We start from the raw sequence: 25,924 nt of genomic DNA, 5'->3' as shown, positions 1-25,924 counted from the left end.
GCCAAGTATATTCACATATACAGGAAATTAACTAGGGTGACACTCCAGCAAAGTAACCCATTTTGGGGCCAAAAAAAGAATTATTTGTAAAATATATTTTTTTCAGCATAGATCATTTCTATAAGGTGTCCAGAACAGAACAGAAATCCTAGTTGAGGAAATATGTTTAATCAATCTGAGATGTGTACTAATAATGCATGTCAAAAATACACCTCAAAAATGTATTTTTTCCCCTTTACTCCAATCAAAATAAAACTTTATACAATGAAAGTAACATTTTTGGATTTACAAGTTTCTTTGAAAATGAATTTGAATATGCAAATGAGCTATACACTAATCGAATATGCCCAAAATACACCAAAATAGGCTTAATTTTTTCCTTTACTCCTGCTGCAATAAAACTTGACATAGTAAAAGTATACATGAAAAGTAACTTTTCTTGAATTACAAGTTTCTTTTGAAGTGAATTTGAATATGCACATGAGCGTCACAGTTATTGAATATGTCCTAATTGCATAGGCAGAAACACCATACCCTTGGCAGGTACTACCAATCCAGGCAGTTTTCAGGTAAGAGACAAGTCTAAAATCAGCATTGCCATCTCCCATTGGCAGTAGGATGATTGGATGAAGATTGGGCCGATGTATGTCATACATATGATTGGTGTTTCATGAGTGTAGAGGTAATGTGCATATTCAAATTAATTTAAAATGAAACTTGTAATACAAATGGTATTTTTCATGGGTACTTTCATTGTGTAAAGTTTCATTATGATAGGAGTAAAGGAAAAAAATACATTTTTGAGGTGTATTTTTTCCATGCATTATAAGCACACATCTCAGATTGATGAGAATTAAACATATTTCCTCAACTGGGATTTCTTAGGACTTTTAGCATGTTGTTCTGGACACCTCATAGAAATGATGTATGCTGAAAAAAATTCTGTTGTAAAACACTACTTTGCCTGGACTATACATTTCACAGAAATGTTCCAATGGCTAAGTTAAAATATTCTTAGGTTGAGCTCTGCAGGAGTGAAACGTCTGTGTCTCTCCCTTTGTGGCCACCATTGTACAAGATTAAACCTGGTCCCTGAATTGATCATAACTCATATTAGTCTCCAATATATGGTATAAAATGAATAATATCAAACCTCACACATTAATTAGTACGAGAATTAAAATTGTGTACGTGTGTAAACACATGCAGAGGTTTATCATTTTTAATATTCCTTTATTGTGCCTTTCAGTCATTGAAACTGTACAATTGTAACAATATGTCCAGACATATCACAGAAGGCAGTACCAGCATTACCAACAGTTAGCCTGTACATCAGTCTATTTTGTGCTTTATGGTACCAAAAATAAGAAAACCGTGAAAACAAATACAGAGATACAGAGATAAATGATGCTGTCGACCAAGTACATGTCTAGTTCCATTAAGATAAACAGAACCTTTGTCAGGCACTGAATAGGAGTGTCGCAAACATGAGGACCGGAAATGTAATAGCTCTTTAAAAAAAAAAAAAAACACACACCCACATAGCAAACACACACTGCGTAGCGCTAATATGCAATGGTGTGAAGGCAATTTGTTCCCAAACTGTTAAATCAACTGAAACCTTGTTCATGTCACATCGTTTTACATTTAAATAATTAAGCATAATCATAGCATGTTTCACACAACCATTGTGCAATTTTAAAACATTAATGATAACTTCCCTTTGTACCATTTCGTGGGGTCGTTAGGGGTCAGTGGATTTCATTGTTAACTCGCCTCCATCACATCAAATTTGATTAAGTCTATTGTACTCGCACACCCACTCGCCTGTTATCCACTGCCAAATGAAAAAGCAGTGTTGCCCCCTATTATGCGCACGCACAAAAACACACGCACACACACACTCACACATACAGACACACACACACACAGACAAATAAACACAACCCATTTCGGACGCACACATCATAATTACTTTCTGTCCTTATAATTTAGTGCATTGAGCATTATGTACAGGCACATTTCTGAATAATTTACACAATAATTACAGTTAAGCTTGATTACCAGTGAAACTCTCATAGGCGGAGAGCTGCTGCCACAGAGAGCTGCTGCTGCTTCCCTTCTGTTAGAGAGACTCTTCCTCTGTGTCACTGTCTGTGTTGGGCTTCGTCAGCCTCTCAAGCTCCTCGCCGTCCTGGACAACAAACACACCACAGTTTTTAGGATCATTGAGTAGCGGTTACTGATAGCACCAACACATTTAGAGTTATAGAGGTCAGAGGGCATGGATAGTTTGGGTGAAAGCACATTACAGACCATTGCATCCTTTGATGCAACGGGCTGTTTATTTCCACCTCTGCAGAATTTGAAACAGAAAACGTGAGATGTGGGAGAGAGTGTGTGAGGGACAACAGGAGTGTGCGTGAGAGCAGCGTGAGATGTGGGGGAGAGTGTGTGTGTGTGAGGCCCACAGGAGTGTGTGAAGGCCCAGAGGAGTGTGTGAGAGCAGCGTGCTGCTGAGGCAGGCTCATGGCTGTTAGCGCAGCAGTGTTGTCAGACCGGACAGCTGGCGGTGGGATGCCACTTATCTCTCCTCTCAAGCTCTGACCGTGCCTGACAAGTTTTTAACTGAGGAAGAGCGATGCGTGCATAATCTCAAAGCCAGTCCAATTTCCTGTCTGGAGCCTAATATCACTCAGAGAGGATCAGTCCATCTGCTTCCATGGCCAACTTTCACAATACCAAGAAAGAGGGGGAGGCCGTGGTCAGGCAGAAAAGTGCTGAGTTGAGTGGGTGCCACTAAGGTCAGAGGGGCCATATTAAATAGTGCTGCATATCCAGAGTGTGTGAGACTCTGGAGACTCTCCTGTTTGTAGTTATGGTTGTGCAAAAAACTAAACTTAAAAGCTGATCTTTGTGACCTGAGTGACACTCAATTCAGCACTTTTGTCCAGGACCTTGGCTGCTCCCCTTGCTGTTGACATACATCTTACCCAATCTTTCATTTTCACCCCTCCAGTCTCCCATACTTAACAATGATGATATTATAAGCCCCCCTGGCCTGGCACTTAGCACAGGCTGATAAACATACAAACATGCCACAAGGATAAAGAACAGGAAACCCACATATAAATCATAAGGGTAGGACTTTTACAGTTTGAGTTTCAGAGGCTTTCTCTCACACACACACACACACACACACACACACCCACACACACAGACACACAGACACACAGACACACACACACACACCACCCAACATAATTAATTGAAGCCTCATTCACTTGGAATACAAAGTGGACTCTTTTCCCATCCGAACAGTGAATCACTATTTCAACAAGTAGAGAAAGTAGCCCCCAGAAAACCCTGCTAGCTTTGAAAAGAAAAAGAGTGTTTGGCAGGTTTTCACACTTCATAGTTCAAACTCTGGCCTTAGGGCCCTGGCATGTCCTATTCACACATTCGATTTTTTTTTTTTTTTTTTACAAAGTTCCCCTGTAGTTCCCTCCAGTATGAGGACGTCATGAACATGTCTCGGTCTCTGTGACTAAACAAGGGCCCTACAGACAAGCACACCAAAGACTGCAGGAAGAGTTCAAACCACTCGGGCTGCTAGGCTGCATCCCTTCTATATGCATAATGAGATTACTCATGGTAACCTGGGGCTGGTGCTAAATTGTGTTTTCATTAAAGGACTCAGGTTTCTTTCCGGCCATTCCCCAAAATGAGATTACATTTAGTCAAGAGACCTGGCGACGCTTACAGAGAGCCACTTGTGTTTTGTGTGTGTGTGTATGTGTGTGTGTGTGTGTCTGCAGTTCTTTTGCCACCTCATTCAAATCCAGTGTGAGAGGCCATTTTATCCTCCCACCGCTCTCTTTAGGTGAACTAGTCAAGAGTCATGTGTGTGTGTATGTGTGATTTTCCCTTCTCGACCCCTTCATCAATCACCACTCATAATCGTCAGTGTAAATATTCTGTGTGTGTGTGTGTGTGTGTGTGTGTGTGTGTGTGTGGGTGTGTGAGAGAGCGAGAAAGAGAGAGAGAGAGAGAGAGAGAGAGAGAAAGAGAGAGACATCTCATAATTAATGTTCCCACTGTGTTTGCACAAGATAAATCCTAACCCTAAATGACCTGTCAAACACTTCCTCAGCCTTTTATTAAAAACCAACACATCATTCCTCACCCCTCGCGACCTCTCCAGCACTTCCCCGTTGAGCACGCGGAGCCTCTCCAGCTGCAGAGCGTACTCCGGGTCGGCCTTGCGGCTGGCGTGGTAGATGAAGATGGCCAGCAGCACCACGGGCGCCTGCAGGAAGAAGTCGGCTGTGGGCCGGAAGTCAAAGAGGAACAGCGAGAGCGCGGTGACCAGCACCGTGGTGATCTGACCCGTCAGCACGTGGAACATGTTGTCGCGGAACTTGAGGATGAACGCCACGGACAGGCCCAGTGCCGCCGTGACAACCACCAGCCCCGCTGAGAAGACGTTGTGTCCGTACAGGAGGCCGCAGTGCAGGATGAGGGCACGGTCCGTGGGCCGCAGACTGAGCGCCAGCGCGTTGAACAGCAGGCCGAACATGTACAGCTTGCTGTTCTGGATGAAGATGCTCTCAGTGAGCTGCTCGCCTTCTTTCAGGATTTTCTCGTTGTAGATGTTGGCCATGGACGACACGAAGCACTGCACCAGCAGGAACACGTAGCCCAGGCCGAAGTGCCGCAACTTACTGACGATGGGCTCGCTCCAGGCCGGTTCCGGCACCCCGCCGGCGGCCCCAAGGGTGTGGTTGCGCTGCTCCAGTCGTAGCTGGGTGAAAGCCAGGCAGCTGTTAGAGGGGCTGGAGAGGGGAGACACGTGCAGGCCGGGCACGGCAATCACATGCTGGCTGTCCCCCGTGCTCATGGTCAGGGACACGATGGACAGGAAGAGGATGACCAGGGCGGCCCACTGCACCCAGGACAAGCGCCTCCTGCAGGCAGAGAAGTGCAATAACAACATAATATTGCAGTGTACATGCAACATTAAAAAAAATTCTCACATTTTCAAGTAAATTGAAGCTCATGTCTATTTTAAGTCTCGGTTATGTGCATCTTTAACTCTTGACTTTCAGAGGTACATTCAACTGAACAGGCTCTAAATTCCAGTGCAAAGCCAACCTCACACACATTTTTTTGTCGTACAATCTCCAACGGATATAATTTTTTACAGCATCCAAGTCTCTTCTCTACATGAACCATCATGACAAAAGCACTTACTTCAGCACAACTCTAAACAGCACAGCTGTAGTCAGGATGACAACATTGGAAAACAACACCGCCATGGCCTACGGAAGCAAACATACAGATAAACAATCAATTAACAATCAATAATCAGCGCTGTTCTCACTCTCATTATTGACATGACTTAGCAAATTTCAAATGTTCACATTACCTTATGAACATAAAACAACAGTTATGTCTTTAGCCAGTTACAAGTCTGCTGGCTTTATGAGAACATGATTAGTGTTTACAGAACCGTACTGGCTGGAGGTAGGTCATCACGTAGAAGATGATAAGGTTGTCAAGGAAATAGAGGAAGGCTGGAACAGACCACTTCATGCAGCTGAGGAACGAGGAGCCCGAGGAGCAGCACAGATCTTTGTACGATCTGCCCTCTACGGGAAGCCAACAGGGACAAACACAATAGAGTTTGAGAGTGAGCCCACGCCACAACCGACAGGAGGGAAAGTGGGTGCTAATTAACAAACAATACAGACTTTAGCAAAGTATGTGTGTAACAACCACAACTGGGTAAGCATAAGAAAGAGCATCCAATGCAACACGTTCCTTTAAAATGTAAATACAACACATCCATTATAATCTAGTCAACCACTGAAATGCTATACGCGGCTGTGTCACACTCACCTCGAATCAATACCCTAATAGACATGACCAGGCAAAAGAGAAGCTTGATGGCCTCTGCCAACAGATTTACAGAGGCAGGAAGGAAGTCATAGTTGTTATCTGTGAATGAAAACAGTGAAAACAAGTTGACAACAAACTGCAAACAACTTTTTATTGATTTCAGTATCAGCTATTCTCTCAATTTCACAACACTACACCTAAATGGACACATCCCCTGACAAACCAACAGACTGAAAACAGGTGGCCTTTTTAAAGGCAATGACATCTCCCTCTGTAATCATACCTGCATTAGCCGAAAACTTTAGCAGCATGATGCGACTGGTCCCCAGTGCGACAAACCCCAAGCCGAGGCCCAGAGTACAGACGGAGGAGCGGGAACAACGCAATGACCTCGGACAGCAGCTGCAGCGAGCGCGCGAGGATGAGTAGGGAGCCATGATGATGGGGCAAAGCCTGCTTGTCCCGACGGGCAGCCTGGGTCAACAGCGGTTCAACTCACTGAAAAACAACAAACATACACAGACCACGTTCTTAATTAGCTCACTTACTTTGTTAGCACTGTTCGGACACATCCCCTATCCTCTATGCAGTCAACGCTGACATGTGTGTAGTAGTCAATTCTATGTCAAAACAAACAAAGCACATACCACGCAACGATTAATCAAGCTAATGATTATTTCTTGTTTGCTCCATTATGTCGTGCCTAGTCCTGTACTGCTAACAGCATTGAACCACAGATGTTGATCTTTGTAACAAAAAGTAACGAACAAAAGCGACAACTTGTGCTGTTTAGCTTCCTTGATGCGCGGAATGAGAATCATGTGGGTCATGAACAGACAAACGCTTTGGAGCGGAACAAGCTACATAGTCTCTTCTGTGTAGAAAACGCATTATTGAGTTATCTTTAACTGTTGCTACCGTGCAGTGTTTACCAGTTGCAAGCCACCACAAACAAAACATGTCATTCCAAGGGTCTGGGAAGTGCTGCATCAATTGAAATCAGGTTCCTGGTAGCTAGCTACACTTCTGGCAGACTATCCCAAAAGAGAATCTAGACGTAGAATAGAGAAGCATCTCAAAACACCGATAGCCCAAATCAAGATGTATCATATGGACAAGCTTAATTACTTTATTGATACACTACAGGCAAACAGCTGCCATGTCGCAATGGTAAACATTTTCCCTCAGGAGTGTCAAGCTGAAAGGAATGTGGTATAGCGTTGCTCAAAAGAGACACGTCTCTTCTCTGAAAAGAACTATATTCTTTTCGATTTAGTTTTTTTGTTTTTACAGAGATGCTCGCTAGTATGTTATAAACGAAGTATCGGCAAGCTAACTATCTCAATTAGCCTGATTTGTAAACTGGCACAGCAGTCAGTGTAATTTGAGGGTTAAAGAATATTAGTCTCAAGTTAACTGTCACTCAGACGAGAAAATACAAGAAGGAACGGTGATTTAGTTTGAACATTAATAAGTTACAGATCTTATTATGCATATTACCTGTCTTGCCATGTTTTTTTGTACAGTGCTGTGGTAGACTGATTTAATTTGCAACCGGGTCCACCTTCCTGAAAGCTGTACACACATGCGCAGTATGGAATGTAATGGCAACGTCATCGTTTCACGGGGAAATGTTCAAGAGCGTAGAGTAGTACAATGTGCGTTTGTGTGCGCTGATTGCCAAACTAAACAGACTTGTTATCTCTGAAATGGATTCGTTTGAAAGAAAGACAATTAAAGAGAAACAGTTCTTAGATCACAGTTACTACTGTTAATATTTGCCCTGCTCTTTTCTAATTAAATCTGAAACGGACAAATATTATACTTGCAGTCTTCTAAAATAAGAGTTCTAAAATAAGTTCTGGATCTTAAGGGAACCGTTTCTTTACAGTTATTGAGGTAAGCAGACGCAGGTGCTTCTCTGTAGGGATCCTGGCCATGTTGTCAGACATTTATAATAACATTTACGAGCATTTACGAGCGTAAAGAACCGGTTTATTTGGACTCAGATGCTTGTCTCATAGGATTCCATTGTATTGTAAACAATTCCAAAGTGTTCCTTTAACGAGACTTGATACAGTCATCATCATCATCATTACTAGAGGCCGTTGTTTGCGCTGATTTTAGAACAGGTAAGGGGAGTTGTTTGGCACGACGCGAAGCGGGGCTTATTGCTTTTCTAAAACTGTTACCACAAATATTTGATATGGTTTCATAAATAAAGACAATTCAATTTAAGAAACAATAGTTTAATGATAAACCGTCATTCTTCCGCCACTAAAAAATATAGTTCCTAAATAAATCGTTGCTACGCAACTCTTTAAGCAACGCAACAGCCATGGAACACTGGGTATGAAATGCGCTATATGAATACACAGCCTTGCCTTGCCAGTCGCTCGCTGCGCAGTAATGTGGAATGTTATCATAGAATGTTATGAGGTCAAATTGTAAGGTAATGCTGGATTTTACAACGGCTTTTAGCCAATCACAATCAAGGATTTGACTCAGTTTTAGAAAACATATTTTGGGAGCACGCCAAATTCGGTGGAATTTCGTCAACAACACACATACTTTAAATTTCTCAAGAACTGAACCTAAAAACGTGAACATTTGGTGTGCTTATACTTGGCCCCATTTGCTCACATTTCATACAGAGCAAATGTCCAAATACTCTGTAGCCTTCTTGGACCCCAATGATCACTGCTTGCGGCTATATTTTTAATAACTGTTGTTTTGCAGACGCGCATTCCTGAGAAGGAACCGTGTCCTGCAGCTGCTTCCCCACCTCACAGTGGGGCATCGTCCCCAAGTATAAGCACACCAAATGTTCACTTTTTTAGGTTCAGTTCTTGAGAAATTTAAAGTTTGTGTGTTGTTGACGAAATTCCAACGAATTTGGCGTGCTCCCAAAGTATGTTGTAATGATTGACTGTATCAAGTCTCGTTAAAGGAACACTTTGGAATTGTTTACATTACAATAGAATCCTATGAGGCAAACATCTGATTGCATCTGACAGACACAATTACATTATTCTTGGAGGGTACACTATGAGCCCACCTTCAAAGGTTATTGAATCCTATTTATTTAGTTTGAATATGAGGGCAAAATTTGATGTCTCACGTCAAAGGTAGCTGTATTGACAATATATGTTCTGGTAAATGTCAGCAGGTGGTTGGTTGTTTTATAAAGTGTCATGATGAATCATTTATTATTATTATTATTAATTACAGTATAGGAATGTGTATAGGAATGTCTGATATTAAATGTCATCAAGTGTCATTTGTGGAAATGTTGGTAAAAAAAAACAGACAATCTTATGTTGTGTGGTAGTAGAATGAAAAAATCAGTTTTCCACATTGAAGTGCATGAAGTAAGGCATGTATGTAGTATGACGGACTGACAGTGAGATGATGATGTAAACTGAAATTTCAAAATGACTGTCATAACACAGTAGCCTATTATTAGAGATGCACTTACATCATGATTGTGGGAAATCCTCTTTTGGTTTCAATGACGTGTAACTTTTAACTTTTAATGTAAATGTGTTCACATTGTGTAAACTTGTCTGTGTGTGTGTGTCTGTGTGTGTGTGTCTGCGTGTGTGTGTGTGTGTGTGTGTCTTTTCCAAAATAGTTTTCAAGTTTGATGACAGAGCTACTGTTAGCACATAACAAACTGAGATGTCTAGCCTGGCATACCAGTGGGAGAGACTGAAAAAGTCCTCTTTTGAAGGTTATACAGGGCATGTAGTGATGTGGCACAGGAAGGTCAGGAGATGGAGCTTGAAAGCAGGACCTGTTCCTCCTACAAAAACGGTGCCATTTGTGTCCATTTAAAACTCTCACAGTACAACCTCCGTATATGCTTATCATTCATGTCATTGGGTTAGCATATAAGTTTCTGTTGACTTTGTCCATTACACAGGTTGCATGTGAGACAAGCTTCTCAACCTTAAACTTTGTGAAGAATAGGCTACGAAGCTCATTGAATCCGGACAACTTGGAGGCTTTCATGTTAATGTGCAGAGAGAAGGAAATCCTCATTTCTAAAAGCAACGACACAGTTACAGTATAGATTAAGTGGCTGAAACCAGTGCACTGCTTAGGCGGTTACTAATTCTGTAGATGCTGTAGGTGCTATTCGCAATGTAACAGTATACTGTACTGTGAACATTAGTTCAATATGCCTATTTGTTGAAGAGTGGGATACATTTCAAATGCTTTATTTATTTATTTCTGCTTTTGTTAATTTATCAACCTATCCTTGTGGTATAGTGGAATATTTTTTGTTAACTTCTCAGCTTAAATCGATTAATATTTAACCTTTACATTATTTGTTGAATCATGGTATAAATGAAAAAAACACAGGATAGTAAGAGCTGAACTGTTGCTTCATTTGTCCAAATTCCACTACCATGGAAAAAGTGGGCCAGTCTTGGGCCTGAAATTCTCGGGCTGAAAAGTGGCCTCACTCCGGCCCTGTCTATGTGTGTGTTTATACGTGGGTTTGGAGGGACATGAGTGAGTGTGGGTGTGTGTGTGTGTGTGTGTGTGTGTGTGTGTGTGTGTGTGTGTGTGTGTGTGTGTGTGTGTGTGTGTGTGGATGGGTGTGTGGGTGTGTGGCAGTGATAAAGTGTGCTGCCCCATGTAACCTGGAGACCACATTTTCTGTGCTCTCTCCTGAACAGACGGTCTGTACCTGCAGTGCTCAACACAGACATGAAGCTATGTCCCTTGGAGGGGACTTCATTTGCTTGGCTTGTTCTCACTCTTCTAAGCAACGCTGCGCTAGCCGTGGAGAGGCCCTATTACATCGCCGCTGTCAACATTGACTGGGATTATTCTTCTCCTGGACAGCAAAGGTAAATTTAGAATTTTAACTAGATTAATTAGACAATTAACTAGACCATTTAAACTTCAAGTCTTTTGGCTGTCATCCCTCTGTCATGGATCTGCTGGACAGTTTTGTCTTTGGGATTTATTTTGTGATAGGGAAGATTCTAGATGTTGTTGTCAGAGAGTGTGGTTTTGAAGATGACTTCCATGATGGTTCCCTACACAGTATGTACTTGTGAGAGAACAGAACATCCCATATTATAAAAGTCATATGTGTTTAGTATGAGGATTCCATGACAACAGAGGAAAATTCCAACACGATCCCTTAAAATTCTGGTCTGATGTCATCTACTATATTCATGCGCTGAAAAGTTTTAATTACATTTTAAGACAAATGCTAATAAAAGAGGGTGAATCAACTGTTTCATGAGAGGACATGTTTCAAGGCCCTTTCCATGACCTCTGACGGATTTTACACTTTCAGCCTATTGAAAGTGTTATGTATAATCACAGGTATATTTGAAGATGCGTACATTTATTTTTCTCATTTTTATTCTCATTGGACTTGAACTTGTACTATGATTACACATTCAGGTCGGAATATGTTTTAGAAAAATATAAAGACTTTGGCCTGTAATTGAAATGGATTTACATACGTAAACAAATACTCTAATTGTGTTTGTATGTAAACAAAATACTCTTACTCTTTCAGGTCGGGAGTCATCTACAAGAAAGCGGTATACAGAGAATATGAGGATGCCAACTTTAAAAAGGCCAAGCCCCACCCTTCGAGGCTAGGTAAACAGTCTTAAAAATATTTCAGCAATAATGTTAACACAAACACATGTCAAAAACAGCTGGTGAATAGGCTGTGTGCAATAGCCACAGACTAATAATTACAGTTTACACGCAACAACGTTGTCTTATGATACAACAGTTCGGCCACTCAGTTTATGCAGTCTTCATGTGTACAAATGCATGCTTGTATATGAATAACATTACACATTTCTATGTGGGTGGGTCTTTCTAGGTCTGCTCGGGCCAACATTACGTGGACAGGAAGGCGATGTGATCGTGGTGACGTTCCGGAACATGGTGGATCAGCCTTGCAACATCCACACACATGGTGTCGTTTATGGCAAACAGTCAGAGGGTGTGTTCCTGCTTATCTTCACCGTGGGTTACAGTAATGCCAGCCTCAGAGCTGTTGGGAAATGCCTGTTGTCTGAGCTGCTTCTGATGCCCAGAGAGAGAGAGAGAGGAGACACCAAAGACGATGATGTTACTCATTCCGCTAAGTACACAGACTAGTTTACACAAGCAGCTGTGTTTGACTTTTCTGGATACTTTAACAACATGGACTGAGTGTAATCACAGCCAGTTCTGAAGTCCACTGAAAAGGAACAGTGTCAGGAACTGCCAGTGGGTTCCACCACAGAACACCATATCAATATCCAAAGGCCCAACCCAAAAGAAGTGTCATTTTGGTTGTCCCTGAAACTGACAAACTGACAGTTAGAAATATGTTAAATAAAAATTTCCGTTCTATTACATCACACTAATCTAAAGCAAATTACAATGTAGGTATGAATTTGCCCATATACAGTATGTTTAAGGCAACAGTTATGTTAACATGTTGATGATATTTGTTGTTATATGTTTTTATCTCAGGAGCTCTCTACTTCGACAAAACTTCACAAAAAGAGAAGGAGGACGACATTATCCACTCAGGTGGATCCCACACGTATCACTGGGAGGTGACGTCAGCGGTGGCACCGGCGGCTGATGACCCCCCCTGCCTCACATACACGTACTTTTCCCATGTCGACATGGTCAAGGACTACAACTCAGGCTTGATCGGCACACTGCTGATCTGCAAACCGGGTAAAAATAAGAATTGGCATGACCATCAATTCATATGAGGAGGAGACATTCATTTCCCTAGGACTTATCACGGCCTGAGCGACTTGAACCGTGAGGCCACACTCTTGTAGGTCACTCACTGTAGTTACACAATCTCCTAAGTTGAGTTTTGTTTTGGAAAGTCTCCAGACTATCTGCACAACGGGCACATAGCGTTATATATATGGTGTAGTACATTCCCTAGAAGTCAGAACAGAAAGGTCAGCAATTCCATGTCACTCATTTGCTGCGACCTTACAGATTCACATTTTTTAATTGTGGACCACGTTTGCTCAGAATGTTTGTGAATGGGTTATATCTCCATACCTCCCTCAGTTCTGGAATAGTGCTGTCCTTACCGTAAAGTCCATGGTACACATAACACTAATATTGAGGAGAAAACATTAACATGTATATTATTAGCAGTATTTTTTAAATGAATCAGCTGACTGTCTTGGTTCGATTTTCATTGCATTTGTTCTTTCTCATTCTATACAGAGCAAATGTCCTGTTCATGTCGCCAAAGAAAATGTGAAATCTAACAGAGCTTTAAGTTCAACTTGCTTGATAGGCATCTCACCTTCGTAGCCCATCCTGCTGTGCTTTTGTCCTCACAGGCAGTCTAGATGATTCTGGAAAGCAGAAACACTTCCACCAGGAGAGTGTTCTCCTCTTCGGCGTTTTTGATGAGAGCTTCAGCTGGTACAGCAAAGGAGCCCCCCCCTCTGACGAACGCATGAAATACACCATCAACGGCTATACCAATGGCACTGTGCCAGGTTAGTCAATAATATTACGTAGAACAGCGATTTTTTTTATATCATTTAGTGTAACTTAAATGTGTTGCAAGATCTACCTGAAGTACCCCCCTCTGCAAAACTTATCAAAATAATCAGATGAGGGAAAGGGTTAAATGATGCCACCATGAAAAGAAAAAAAAGGTGAAATGGTATGTCCTTTGTTGGCAGCATAGAATTGATATATATACATTTATATTTATTATATATTAGTATATATATTTATTATTATTATTTTTATTATTATTTTTTATCTCTGGCAGTGTTATCAGTATTCGGTCTAAATCACACTCCCACTCTCTTTCCCATTTCCCCTTCTTCCACAGGTTTGAACGTCTGTGCCTATAGCTCTGTCAGCTGGCATTTCCTGAGCATGAGTTCCACACCAGAGCTGTTTTCTATTCACTTCAACGGGCAGGTGTTAACACAGGATGGGCACAGAGTCTCCTCAGTGGGGATCATAAGTGGCTCCACCACCAGTGCCAGCATGACGGCCGTTCACACCGGTCGCTGGCTGGTCTCGTCTCACATTAGCAAACACTTGGAGGGTAAGCTGGCAAAGCGCACAGTGCATTCATGATGCCGCTTGGTGATGCCCTCGTATACATTTGGTGTGGTTTTAGTGTTGATAAGTTGTGCTGACCTCGCAATTTTATTTAATTCAAATTCATCAAAAGTGGTACAAATATATGGCTATTTAACCAGTGGCCTGGTGACTGTAGGTCAGGAATATTGTCTGAAATCATCAAGAGCAATGTTTTTTTATGTGATATGATAGAACTGAACTTAATCTCACTATTAACAATTCCCTTCACTTATATAGGATCTTATATTGGATCTTAAAACAAACACAAACAAACAAAGTATATTTTAGCGCCATGAAGATACCTATTTGAGGGTCATAAAGGCCTTCAAGGTTTCTATTGCCTATCTTTCCTCCAGCGGGGATGCATGGTTTTCTGACGGTGGAAACATGCGAGGGCTTCAGCAAGCCTCAGCGCAATCTCACGATCCAACAGGGGCAAGAGAGTCAGATGTGGACCTACTTCATTGCCGCCGAGGAAGTGATCTGGGACTACACTCCGAACATGCCTGACTACATTGATGCGTTCGTGTTCAACGTCATACAATTCATAAACACTTTCCACCATCACAGTTAGCTCTGTATAAGCAACGGTTTAGGGATTTGCTTAGAATTTTTTTTATGTCAGATTACTGTGCTTAACACAGTTTATGTGCCTATCAATAGATATTCAAAGACAAAAGACAAACAAAAAATGAAATTAAATATCATCCACAGAGGAGAATCATGGTCTTCTCCATTCCCATACTTCGCTTCCTTCTTTCTTATCCAGGGATTTCAGATCCAAGTACTTGAAGCAGGGCCCCGACCGTGTTGGTAAAAAGTACAAGAAGGCCGTCTTCACACAGTATACGGACCAGACCTTCACGAAGCGGGCGGAGAACAAACAGAGGAAGATGGAACTAGGCATCATCGGCCCTGTCATTAGGGCACAAATCAGAGATCAGATAAGGGTGTGTTGAGACTCACCAGATATGCTTCCCTATTTATACATTTATCTTTGCTTTGGTGCTATGCTGTGTTGCTTGTTCTCTTTTTTATTTGTTTGGATATCGTTTTTTTTGTATGAAATTACATTCTATGTAACGACACATAGGACAACATAGAACACAAATGAATGCCGAGGTGGGAATAGTTACACATCAAAGAGGCTGATGTGGTATAATACGATTTCCTCTTCATACATGTTCATACAGGTGCTTACAGGTTGCCCTCATAGATTTCATGATTGAGCCATCACAGCTTCCACCTGACCGAAAAATTCTATTCTGATTTTGAAAACGAATATAATATATCATTCATAATATATAATGTATAATTTTTTTCAGCTGCTACTATCATAGTTTTGCCATCCCTGAGACAGGACCGGTTATGGTTTCCTGTGACTGATAGGCTTGCCTCCTATTCCTAAACACAATTACGATGCTGTTATTACAGATTGTGTTCAACAACAAAGCCACCCAGCCATACAGCATCTACCCTCACGGGCTGACCATAGACAAGGCAGGAGAGGGAGCGAACTATCCACAGGGAGGTAAGGCACCTTTTAACTCTGAATTTACAACTCCCAGCTGTGGATCAACTCCACCTTGTCTCAACCTGCTGAGAAACATGGACACTTGGGATATTGGTTGAATTTCTCTGGCACCCTCAACTATATTGTTTCTCTCTTAAAAACGTATCAACCATCCCTATGTCTATTATTATTATTATGATTGTCATAAATGTTATTCTCTTTGGTGCATGTTAATAAGCCAGACTTTCAAATTGTATTTGTAATTACATTGTAATTTTGATTAGATTACAACCATCCACTTTCACAAGCCAGTCTCCCACTCCTTTTAAGATGAGCATCAATCACAGTTGAGCCACTGTTAAGGGAGGTAAAAGCTTAAATGCAATAAAGAAACAACAGAACAGTGTGTTGATATAAACAGTTAGGATGTTCGCATACCCCTCCCTTGTTTTCGTAACTGTAGAAAACCATTATAAGACGTTGCAGTAGGCCTGTGTGGTTCCAGCAGACAGACAGCGTGATATGCATCTGTCCTCTCACAGGAAACCAGACCCACGCGGTGCAGCCGGGAGAGACGTACACATATGTGTGGAATGTGATTGAGGAGGACGGGCCGTTGCCCAGCGACCCGCGCTGCCTGACCAGGATGTACCACAGCGCGGTTAACACCCCGCGAGACATCGCATCTGGCCTCGTGGGCCCGCTGCTCATCTGTAAGAGCCAGTCTCTGAACAAGAGGAACGTTCAGGTAACCCTCTGAGATTTTCTGTTTTCCTCTATCTGTCTATCCATCCACGCATACATCCATACATATATCTATCTATCTATGCATCTCTTTGTCTCTCTCTCTATATATACTGTATATATGTATAAATGTATATGTCTGTCTATCTGGTGGTTGGTCACAAAAAATAGTGATTAGTAATGATAGGGATCTTTGACATTGATTTGAAACATTAACAGTACAAAAAATATTCTTACTTTGTTTTTGCTGCAGTTGAAGGCAGGCAAGGAGCAGCATGCCATGTTTGCAATTTTTGATGAAAACAAAAGTTGGTACTTGGATGAAAATATTCAGAAATATTGCGGTGACCCACCAAGAGTCAGAAAAGATGCCCCAGACTTCTATGCATCGAATGTTATGCACAGTCAGTATCAAACCTGTTCCTCATCAACACTGTAGCTTGACAATATTAGGTCTCCAGTTAGAGATTAAGTGACAATTTAGTGATCTAGATGTATGAGACACTACCGTTGTTATGATAATACAAATATTTGACAATTTTTTAATAATGTAATCCAAATGTTGCAACCCAAAGTTTAATTTGACATATTTAATTTACCATTTCCACGTTTCTAAAGCAATCAACGGCTATATGTATGAGAGCGGCCAAGACCTGGGCTTCTGCTTCGGAGAAATTGTCACCTGGCACGTCTCCAGTATTGGGGAACAGAACCGCATCCAGACTGTCACTTTCTATGGCCACACTTTTGAACTGAACAACAGGGAGGAGGACTTTCTCACACTGTTTCCAATGACAGGGGAGACCATCAGTATGGACATGGACAGTAAAGGTAAAAAGGACAGACACTAACCAACTTACTCTTTCAGATCAAGAGTCTTTCAGATTATTGATGGTGATAACATTTATTAAAAAAAAATCTTCCTATCTGAAATCCGCAGAACTACTATACGACTACTATTCGTTTATGTTGTTTAATGGTAAATTGTGTGTTTATATTTTTTTCAATATTTGTAGGTGATTGGCTTTTGTCATCTCTGAACTCTCACGACACAACCAAGGGCATGAGAGTGAAATTTAAAATCGTGGAGTGCTTCCGGGATTATGTTTACGAATATGAGAACGAGGACAAGGACGAAGGACTATACAATATGTGGAAACAGGAAGAATACAACGGTACTCCAAAAGAAGAGAAGGATGTTACAGAGGAAGTGGTGAACCCGGTAACTGATCTACAGACAGACTATGACTATGTCTTACTCGACATTAGATCACATAAGGAGTCGGGCAACGTGTCCACCACTGGCATGGAGCTGGTGGGCCTCAGCCAGTTTGATTATGTGGACAACTTACCAGGTGAATCCTCAAAGAAAGTGAGAAACGGTTCTGATACTGAGCCGAGTACCCCTTCCCAGGCTGTGATAGATGTCCAAGCACCTGTACAAGGTGATCCAGTTTCTTCAGTCCACTCCTCAGTGAACGCAACGAGTAACTACGCTTCCAGTAATAACACCTCTGATTCGTCAGACACACAAACAAACATCACTGCTGGATCTGAATACAATGAATCATTATCATTTTTGGACCCTAATATGTTGCTTTCAAACTCATCAAAAGTTCTAGATTACACAGAGAATGGCACGCAGCCTTCTCAAAACATTGAATACAAGGACCCATACAGCCAAGCAGTGCATGAGGAAGGTATGACACTGGATGAGACAACACAATATTTTCTGAAGCATGTGGAAAAGGGCACCAACGTGAGACAGTATTTCCTGAGTGCAGAGGAAGTCGAGTGGGAATATGGCGGATACGGACAAAGGTAAAGTCACAGAGGAAGTGGATTGGAAAGTATCACAGATTTGCTCATTTGTATTAAATGAGTACAGTTAACATGGGAAATGTGATTCTCAATATAGTTTTTAATATGATTCTTCCACAACATTCATTTCAAATGTCCTGTTGAAAAGCTTTCATACGGCTTTTTCATTACGTCTTGTCCCTCTTGTTTATAAATTAGGCGATCTGACATTAAATCTGACGGGAGGTCCACCTCATTCACTAAGGTGGTATATCGGGGGTATCTGGACCCCAAATTTAAAACGCCCAACATTGGAGGAGAGGTTGATGAACATCTGGGAATACTTGGCCCTGTCATCAGGGCCGAGGTGGGCGACACAATCATGGTATGTTCATGAAGAAATACTGTAGTATTCAAGATGCTGCTGTAAATGAAAGATACACGAGAAGAGAATACATATATTACCTTTTGCTCTCATAATTGATTTACCCAGCCAGTTTTACTCATTCATTCAAATTTGCTTTTAGTATGCCAGAAAAAAAGTTTGTTAGGCAAGGTCTCTGGCCTTTCAGGGATTGGGCGAAAGGGATTCCCTGACCAAGACCAGCAAACAGTGCTCAGAAAAGGAAGAGTGCAGCTTTAATGAATAGGACAGCTTCTGAGGACCACCAGCTGAGAATTTGAGGGAGCTCTCCAACTCCACTATTTGACATAATGGTGACTGCACCCATCCTAATTAAGTGAGTTGAGTCACGGTCTGTAGGGGTCCCATTGAGAGTGAAGCTCAATGTTGATTAGCCTGGAAAGGAGCACTTTCCTTTCTCTAGCTGATCTACTGTTTGCTCTATTACAATGAAATAGACATCAAAATACAAGGTCTGAAGATCACAAATTGGGGCCGAAATAAGGGTTTAAATTTGGATCCTGTGGTGCTCACCTGGAACTAAAACCGCTGGAATGAATTGACTGCTAAATGAAAGGTTTTTGAACTGACTGCACCCCAAGTAGCCCAAAATACAAACAAATAAAACAGTTCAATATGGACTAAACTGGAAGGAGTAGGCTGTAGTTTGGAAATATTCACTTCCATTTGCTTACAACTCTGTACTCTGTAACCGTACTAAGCATTTAGTGGATTCGACACGCTCTTATCATGGCTGCCACTTAGTTACAAAACCTTCCTAAGTAAAAAAACCTATCCAATCATAGCCTAGAACAAGGCCAAATTCCTCAGAGTTGGCAGTTAGGCCGTTCCAGGTTCAGAGGTAATATTGGTGGATGTCTATGGAAGTACAACACTTCCACATAGCCAGTCACATAGTAAGGTTGAACTAGACTATCCTCAAGATTAGCTGTTAGTCAGAGGAAACCTGACAAAAACATCTGGGGATGCCCACTATTCTCTGAATCTATAGGGTATGTCTCTGATAGAAATAATACAACGTTTCGGGCAGTGGATAAAAGCTTAAATACACTCTGTAATTCATTTGCCAGGTAGTCTTCAGAAACCTGGGAAGCAGGCCCTACTCCATTCATGCCAAAGGGGTCAGATACAGCAAGCAAATGGAGGGACTAAGCTACGTGGACGGAACACCATACTGGTACCAAGCTGACAACGCAGTGCGAACCAACCAGACTTACACTTACATGTGGAAAGTGAGCCACAAAGTGGGACCAAAGGATGGCGAACCTGACTGTCGGACCTCGGCATACTACTCTGGAGTGAATCCAGTCAGTAATGATGCTTCTCACTATTGAATGATTTTTCAAATTAAATATTGTTTTATTAACCAAGTGGCCATGTGGTATTTGTTTGTTTGTTTGTTTGCTTTGAATATTCCACAGGAGAGAGACATACATTCGGGGCTTATTGGCCCTCTCTTGATCTGTCGCAGTGGCACCCTCGGTAAAAAGCCTCTGGACACCAGAGAGTTTGTGCTTCTTTTCATGACATTTGATGAAAACAAAAGCTGGTATTATGAGAAAAACTATGAGAGGATTCAAAGAAAGAACAATCTCACTGTCATGGATCCTTTGTTCAAAGAGAACATTAAATTTCCAGGTATTTATACCAGACTTATGTCTTTTTTAAGCGTGTGTGCCAGTGCAATGTGTAGGCTACATGTATATCTGTGTTATATGTGTATATATGTGTCTCTGTGATTATGACTGTGTATTTTTATTTACATAAGTTTCAATTTGTGTTCTCGTAAAATAAGAAGCTGTAACCATGTTAATAAACCATAAGGTTTGTGAACACTAAGTGATAAAATCTGATCTCTCCAATCCAAGCCATCAATGGCATAATATACGCCCTGAAAGGCCTGAGAATGTACACCAATCAACTCGCCAACTGGCACCTCCTCAATATGGGAGAGGCAAACGATGTGCAGAGCATCCATTTCCATGGGCAGACGTTCCTGAACCACCAAGGAAAACTCCATCGGCAAGGTGTATTCCCTCTTCTGCCGGGTCGGTCTTCTCAGGATTTCCTTGCACTGTGTAGATTGCAGAATGTAGATTTGAAAAGCTACTTGCTTTGTGACAATGCACCTGTCCCTATCTACTTTGTAGGCCAAGCGATACATGCACATGTTCTAGCGTATTACTCTTGTAATTATATTATACTCTAAAGACAATTTGTATTTATTTATAGGAATTCATTTGTGAAAACATGTTGCGTCCCCACCATAGACAAATTTGATGTGGTTTTTGTGTTTGTTTTTGATTTCCTCAGGAGGATTTGCCACCCTACAGATGTGGCCGTCTAAGCCAGGCCTTTGGCTTCTGGAGTCTGAGGTTGGACTCTCTCAACAACGAGGAATGCAAACATTGTTCTTTGTGATAGACAACGGTATCAAACCATCTGGCCACCACAATTTCACTGTCGACTGCATTTTGTCCAGCTAATGTTAATACAATCTTCCTGAAAGAGAATTGTTTCAAGTACAATGTAATGGAGTCTTCTTCAGACAGTGGTATCAAATCATACAACCGCGAATTCAAAATTGTTCATGAGGTCACTCTAATAATCTAATAATTTAATAATAACATGAAATCTATTTATTTTAACATTTTTTCAAAGTGTATATAATTAATCAATGTATTCATCTGTTCATCTGATCTACTATTACTTGGCAGATTGTGGCCATCCACTGGGTCTTGTGTCAGGCGGCGTTCAGGACCGACAGATCACAGCCTCCCACACCATTTTGATTAGTGCTTTGTTTTATTTAGCTAGTCAGACATCACTATTGTCCTCTTCACATTGTGCATCACCTGTGTGTGTGTGTGTGTGTGTGTGTGTGTGTGTGTGATTGAAGGTTGTTCTGTACCACTGGGAATGAAGAGTGGAGGTATCCGAGACCAGCAGATTACCGCCAGCTCTACGGCGAGTAGCGGGTATGCCGGGGTCTGGGATGCCTGGCTTGCCCGTTTGGACAGACAAGGGAATGACAACGCCTGGCAAGCAAAGGTAGCTTTAGCTCTACATGCCTGGAGTGTCATGCCTCTAACGGCCTTCACATGCCTGTAACATTTCATTAATGCTTTAAGAGGCATTGCAACGTTTTTGTCTCAAACTAATGAACTAACTACCAACTAACATCCAACAGCCTTGCCTTGTGAACCCCAACAATGTCACAGTTCACAACAATAAAAGCTAGCTGGCTAAGAAATGCATGTCAGTGATGTATTTAGGAAGTTTGTTCTATAAGCTTATTTCTTGCAATTTAATGGGGTTTGCTACCCTGAGAACAAAACAACATGATGAAAAGCCTGGGCAACTAGTAGGAATCTCTGTCTCGTTAACTTGGTCATATACCATCACAATGAATTTGAGGACATTATCAAAACTCGCTTCAAAAACATACCTTAACAAGCAGTAAAAACGTCTCGGTTACTTACGTAACCTCGGTTCCCTTAGCAGGGACCAGGTATAACAGATGGGACATGACGTAGACATGGGACCAATCGAAGCACTATTCAATCACGCCGGAAGGCTGAGATGCGTCCAATCGCTCTCCTGAACCCGCCCCCTCAGGAGCCCTTAAATAGGGAGGACGCATCCTTGTTGGAAAAGAAACTGAGCGTAGAAACAAAATCCAAGCGCAAGTCCCTGTAAACGTCAGGCTTGTTATATCTTGCCCCTGCTAAGGGAACAGAGGTTACGTAAGTAACCGAGACGTTCCCTATCACAGTTGGACTGCGATATAACAGAAGGGACCGTATCCCTTCACGCGTGAAATACAGTGGCAGCCAACACACACCAACTTTATGTTGCTTTTGCCCTCTCAGAGGTTCATACAGCAGCTGGTGGTGAACATCACAGGGCATTCACTTTGCACATAGGCCAAGGGGATAACCCATAAATCGGTCCATTTGCATTTTAACATATAGAAGCTGATAAACACATACATCACTCAACCTTTCTTAGGCTCTGGGGTTTCAGAGATGGCCTGCCTGTAGAACACCTTGTAAGAAACTAGGCTCAACCACATCTAATATATAGAACCTAGAGAACTCCAGCTTGAGGGTTGCCCCTCGATAACAGGTCCGCCCCCCAGTTGAGGTGGCCTAGAATATGAACTGATCTGAGGGAACGGATGTGAGCCGCCGCCAAACAGGAGCAGGCGGTTTGCCCAATGATACAGCGACAGAGAGCGCACTCCTCCTTGTAGGTTTATGTACGCCAGGGCTGAAGTGTTGTCTGTCCTTACCTGCACATGATGACCACTTAACGTGGGCAGTTCTAATAAATTTTTATGTGACTCGGCCTCCGCTGCGGACCAGCGATCAGTCACAGATCTCCCTTTGCAGACCGTGCCCCACCCCATTGTGGAGGCGTCTGTGGTTACCACTATGCCACGTGTCACTATGCCCATGGGGGCCGGCGCTGAGAAGAACTGCAGTGTCCTCCAGATTGCCAGGGACTTCCTGCATCTGGAGTTTACCGTTATTCTGTGGCGATTGTTCCTAGCGGGAGTTTCAAGGAGATTTACCACATTTGAAAAGGCCGCATACGCAGCATCCCCAGAGGGCGATTGCGGCAGACGCCATCATGCCCAGCAGTCTTTGGCAGAGAAGAGACGAGACTCTTTGCCCCAGCTTGAACTGATGTACGCACGACCTGATGACCTTTATTCGTTCTTGAGACAGATTGACCTTCATTGAGGTAGAGTCTTGGGCTTTTTAATCCGGCCCTAGCGTCTGGCCCCCCAAAAAAAAAATATTAAATGACGCGTCAACTATGAAAATCCACGTCGACCATTTTTCACAATCGACGGCGACGATATTGTCGACTTATCGTTGCAGCTCTATGCCGCACAGAGCCTGCGTGGCTGCTCTAACCTGTTAATGTGAATAATAAAGAAGTTCAAGTGAGGTAATTGGTTTGGGCGAAGGCCTCAGATGTTTTCATGATGTTTGATCAGTCACGTTACGACATGTTTTGTATTGTTCATGTTCGTGCAATTTGTTCAATTGCCTTGCAAATTAATGCTTTGCTACCTGTTAAAGGCCAAATCCTTTCATGTGATGATTTTTACATGTCATTTATATTAGTTCAAACAAACACTCCATCCATCTGTTCCTGGCCCCTTCCCCTCTATCAAATTTTAGAACCCATTGTGGCCCGCGAGTCAAAAAGTTTGCCCACCCCTGGTCTAGTGTCATGCCCAGGAAATTTGTGGTTTGGCATGGGCACAAAACGCTTTTTTCCCTGCTTACTATGAAGCCAAGGCGATGTAAGTGTGACACCACCAGGTGACATTCTAGTATCACTGCTTCCCTTGAACGAGCACAAAGTAACCAATCGTCCAGATAATTGAACAGTTGTAGCCCTTGCTGCCGTAACGGGGCAATGCCTGCTTCCACGCACTTTGTGAAAACCCTCGGTGCCAGAGCCAGACCGAACAGGAGTGCGCGGAACTGGTACGCTATTCCTCCGAACGCAAACCGCAGAAATCTCTGATGTCTGGGGTGGATCGTGACATGGAAGTAAGTGTCCTTTATAAACCAGTCTCCTGGCTTTGTGAACTGAAATAGCCGGCGGGGAGTCAGCATTCTGAACTTCATTGTCATGAGCGCTCTGTTCAGTACACGTAGATCTAATATTGGCCGAGAGCGTCCAGCAGCGGTGCCTTCTCTCGTTCGCTGAGTTTGGCCAGCGACAACCAAAGGGACCTCTATGTGGCTACAGAGGCCCCCATGACCCTTTGAGGTGCAGCGGGTGAGCCGGAGGGACAAGTCCATCGCTCGGCAAAGCTCCACCACTGTCTCATAGTCGCTGCCCAACTATGCGGCCAGCTCCGTCAAGAGCTTTGCCTGATAGCGCTGTAGGAGCGCCGCAGTGTTAGCCTAGCTGCTAAATAGGCCTTCTCGGCCAGAGCCGCCTGGTGCATGGCCACTCGCGTGGGCAGGAGAGATCTCTAGCCGAGGCGCATCCTGGGAGAGGTACCCGCTCTCCTTGGCCTGATCCAGGTGGAGGTACGCCGCAAACCCGGGGACCGGGGCATGCCCTGAGTAGGGGGTGACCCATGTGGTCGTGAGCTCCCCATGCACCTCCGCAAAGAAGGGGATGGGGCTGGGGGCTGCTACGGGGGGGCCAGTGTAGAACTCCCCGTCCAGCAGCGAAGTCGGCAGACTGGGAGGGGGAGGGAGGGATAGACCGAGTGGGCTCGCCGCTCTCAGCGCCACCTTCGTGGCCTTGGCTACCTTCATGCTAACGCATACGTCGCAGGCCAGGTCGTCGTCACTTAGCACCGCCTCAGTGTGGGCCCTGCCCAAGCAGTCAACGCAACGGCGGTGGCGGTCGCCTGAGGGGGCAGGCTCAGGAGAGCGTTTGGACTCGTCTCAGCCATCCGGCGTGAGTGAATAGTGCTTCGATTGGTCCCATGACTACGTCATGTCCCATCTGTTATATCGCAGTTGGACTGCGATAGGGAACATAATGTTGCTTTAAGCTAATAGGATACACTATCTGACACTAACTAAGAGTGCTTGAATAGCAGAACAGAACTAATCTCTTGGAGCTCGGATCTCAATGACGGAGTGCGTCCCTGGGTACATTACCTAGTCATTTCCTCTTGACACCAGCCGTCTGTCTGACTCTATCTGTCACAGCACAATAGCAGGAACCAGTGGCTGCAGATCCAGTTGAGCGATGTGAAGAAGATCACAGGGATCATTACCCAGGGGGCCAAGTCGAAGATGGGCATGAAGATGTTTGTCTCCGCCTTCACTCTGCAGTACAGCAATAACGGACTCAGGTGGATCAAGTACACCGATGACCCGGATTATGAAGTAAAGGTACGTATTGATGGGTCTGTGTGATTACACAGCAATGTTTATTGTTTAATGATGAAATCGATTTTTTTTGTTCTCTGAATCTGAACCTCTGAATGATTGTTTCTGCAGGAATTTGAAGGGAACACGGACAACAACAACCACAAGATAAATTATATATACCCTCCCATAATCACCAAATTCATCCGAATTGTTCCCATCAAATGGCAGACTTCCATTACCATGAGAGTTGAGCTTCTTGGGTGTGATTTTGAGTAATATTAAAGGAAGTGCTGTCAGTTTAACCCATTTTAACAGCGTCAATAACAAAACAATTTTTTTTAGATTAACGTTTTTCTTGGCCTCCAAACTGTGTAGTAAGCTAACGTTACGGTTTGAGTGAATGGTGAGCGCAATACGGCGAAATGGATGATAAACAGCTTCTGAATGGAAAGTTTACTTTTAAAAGTTGTGTTGTGCAAAGGAAGCGAGCTTCAATGTTGTCTGAAAATGTCAACAGGCAGCTGGCTGAAAGCAAAGAAGTAGTAGGCTTACCTTTTA

The 25,924-nt window shown here is 42.8% G+C and overlaps 2 protein-coding genes across 2 annotated transcripts; one reads left to right on the top strand and one right to left on the bottom strand.

Moving 5' to 3' along the window:
• Positions 1–1,414: 1,414 nt before the first annotated feature.
• slc35a5 (solute carrier family 35 member A5) lies at positions 1,415–7,470 on the bottom strand. The gene is made up of 7 exons (XM_080838864.1): positions 7,402–7,470; positions 6,185–6,399; positions 5,902–6,000; positions 5,518–5,651; positions 5,254–5,321; positions 4,187–4,967; positions 1,415–2,194 (listed from the first exon to the last, which is right to left on the bottom strand). The coding sequence occupies exons 2-7, from the start codon at positions 6,336–6,338 to the stop codon at positions 2,126–2,128; spliced, it is 1,305 nt and encodes a 434-aa protein (XP_080694990.1). The 5' UTR covers positions 6,339–6,399; positions 7,402–7,470; the 3' UTR covers positions 1,415–2,125.
• Positions 7,471–10,620: 3,150 nt separating this feature from the next.
• On the top strand, positions 10,621–25,642 carry LOC308366051 (coagulation factor V-like; the record flags this gene model as incomplete). Its single annotated transcript, XM_080839686.1, has 22 exons — positions 10,621–10,763; positions 11,450–11,535; positions 11,768–11,890; positions 12,409–12,621; positions 13,257–13,418; positions 13,763–13,984; positions 14,379–14,544; positions 14,792–14,972; positions 15,457–15,553; positions 16,078–16,283; positions 16,533–16,683; positions 16,898–17,110; positions 17,296–18,100; positions 18,299–18,464; positions 19,574–19,810; positions 19,925–20,141; positions 20,372–20,551; positions 20,817–20,933; positions 21,221–21,298; positions 21,403–21,554; positions 25,202–25,387; positions 25,496–25,642. 22 exons carry the CDS (start codon positions 10,621–10,623, stop codon positions 25,640–25,642), a joined length of 4,248 nt encoding a protein of 1,415 aa, XP_080695812.1.
• Between the last annotated feature and the right edge of the window lie 282 nt (positions 25,643–25,924).

Source organism: Sprattus sprattus (assembly GCF_963457725.1).
Source record: "Sprattus sprattus genome assembly, chromosome: 5".
Taxonomy (NCBI): domain Eukaryota; kingdom Metazoa; phylum Chordata; class Actinopteri; order Clupeiformes; family Clupeidae; genus Sprattus; species Sprattus sprattus.
Note: the sequence above shows the minus strand (reverse complement) of the source record. Positions and strands in the feature narration are given on the sequence as shown.

Excerpts from the sequence above, each read along its gene's own strand:
- slc35a5 (XM_080838864.1), bottom strand. The coding sequence starts at position 6,338 with ATGGCTCCCTACTCATCCTCGCGCGCTCGCTGCAGCTGCTGTCCGAGG. Across the intron at positions 5,652-5,901 it reads TATTAGGGTATTGATTCGAG|AGGGCAGATCGTACAAAGAT; the intron begins GTGAGTGTGACA and ends GGCTTCCCGTAG. Across the intron at positions 5,322-5,517 it reads TGATGACCTACCTCCAGCCA|GCCATGGCGGTGTTGTTTTC; the intron begins GTACGGTTCTGT and ends TTGCTTCCGTAG.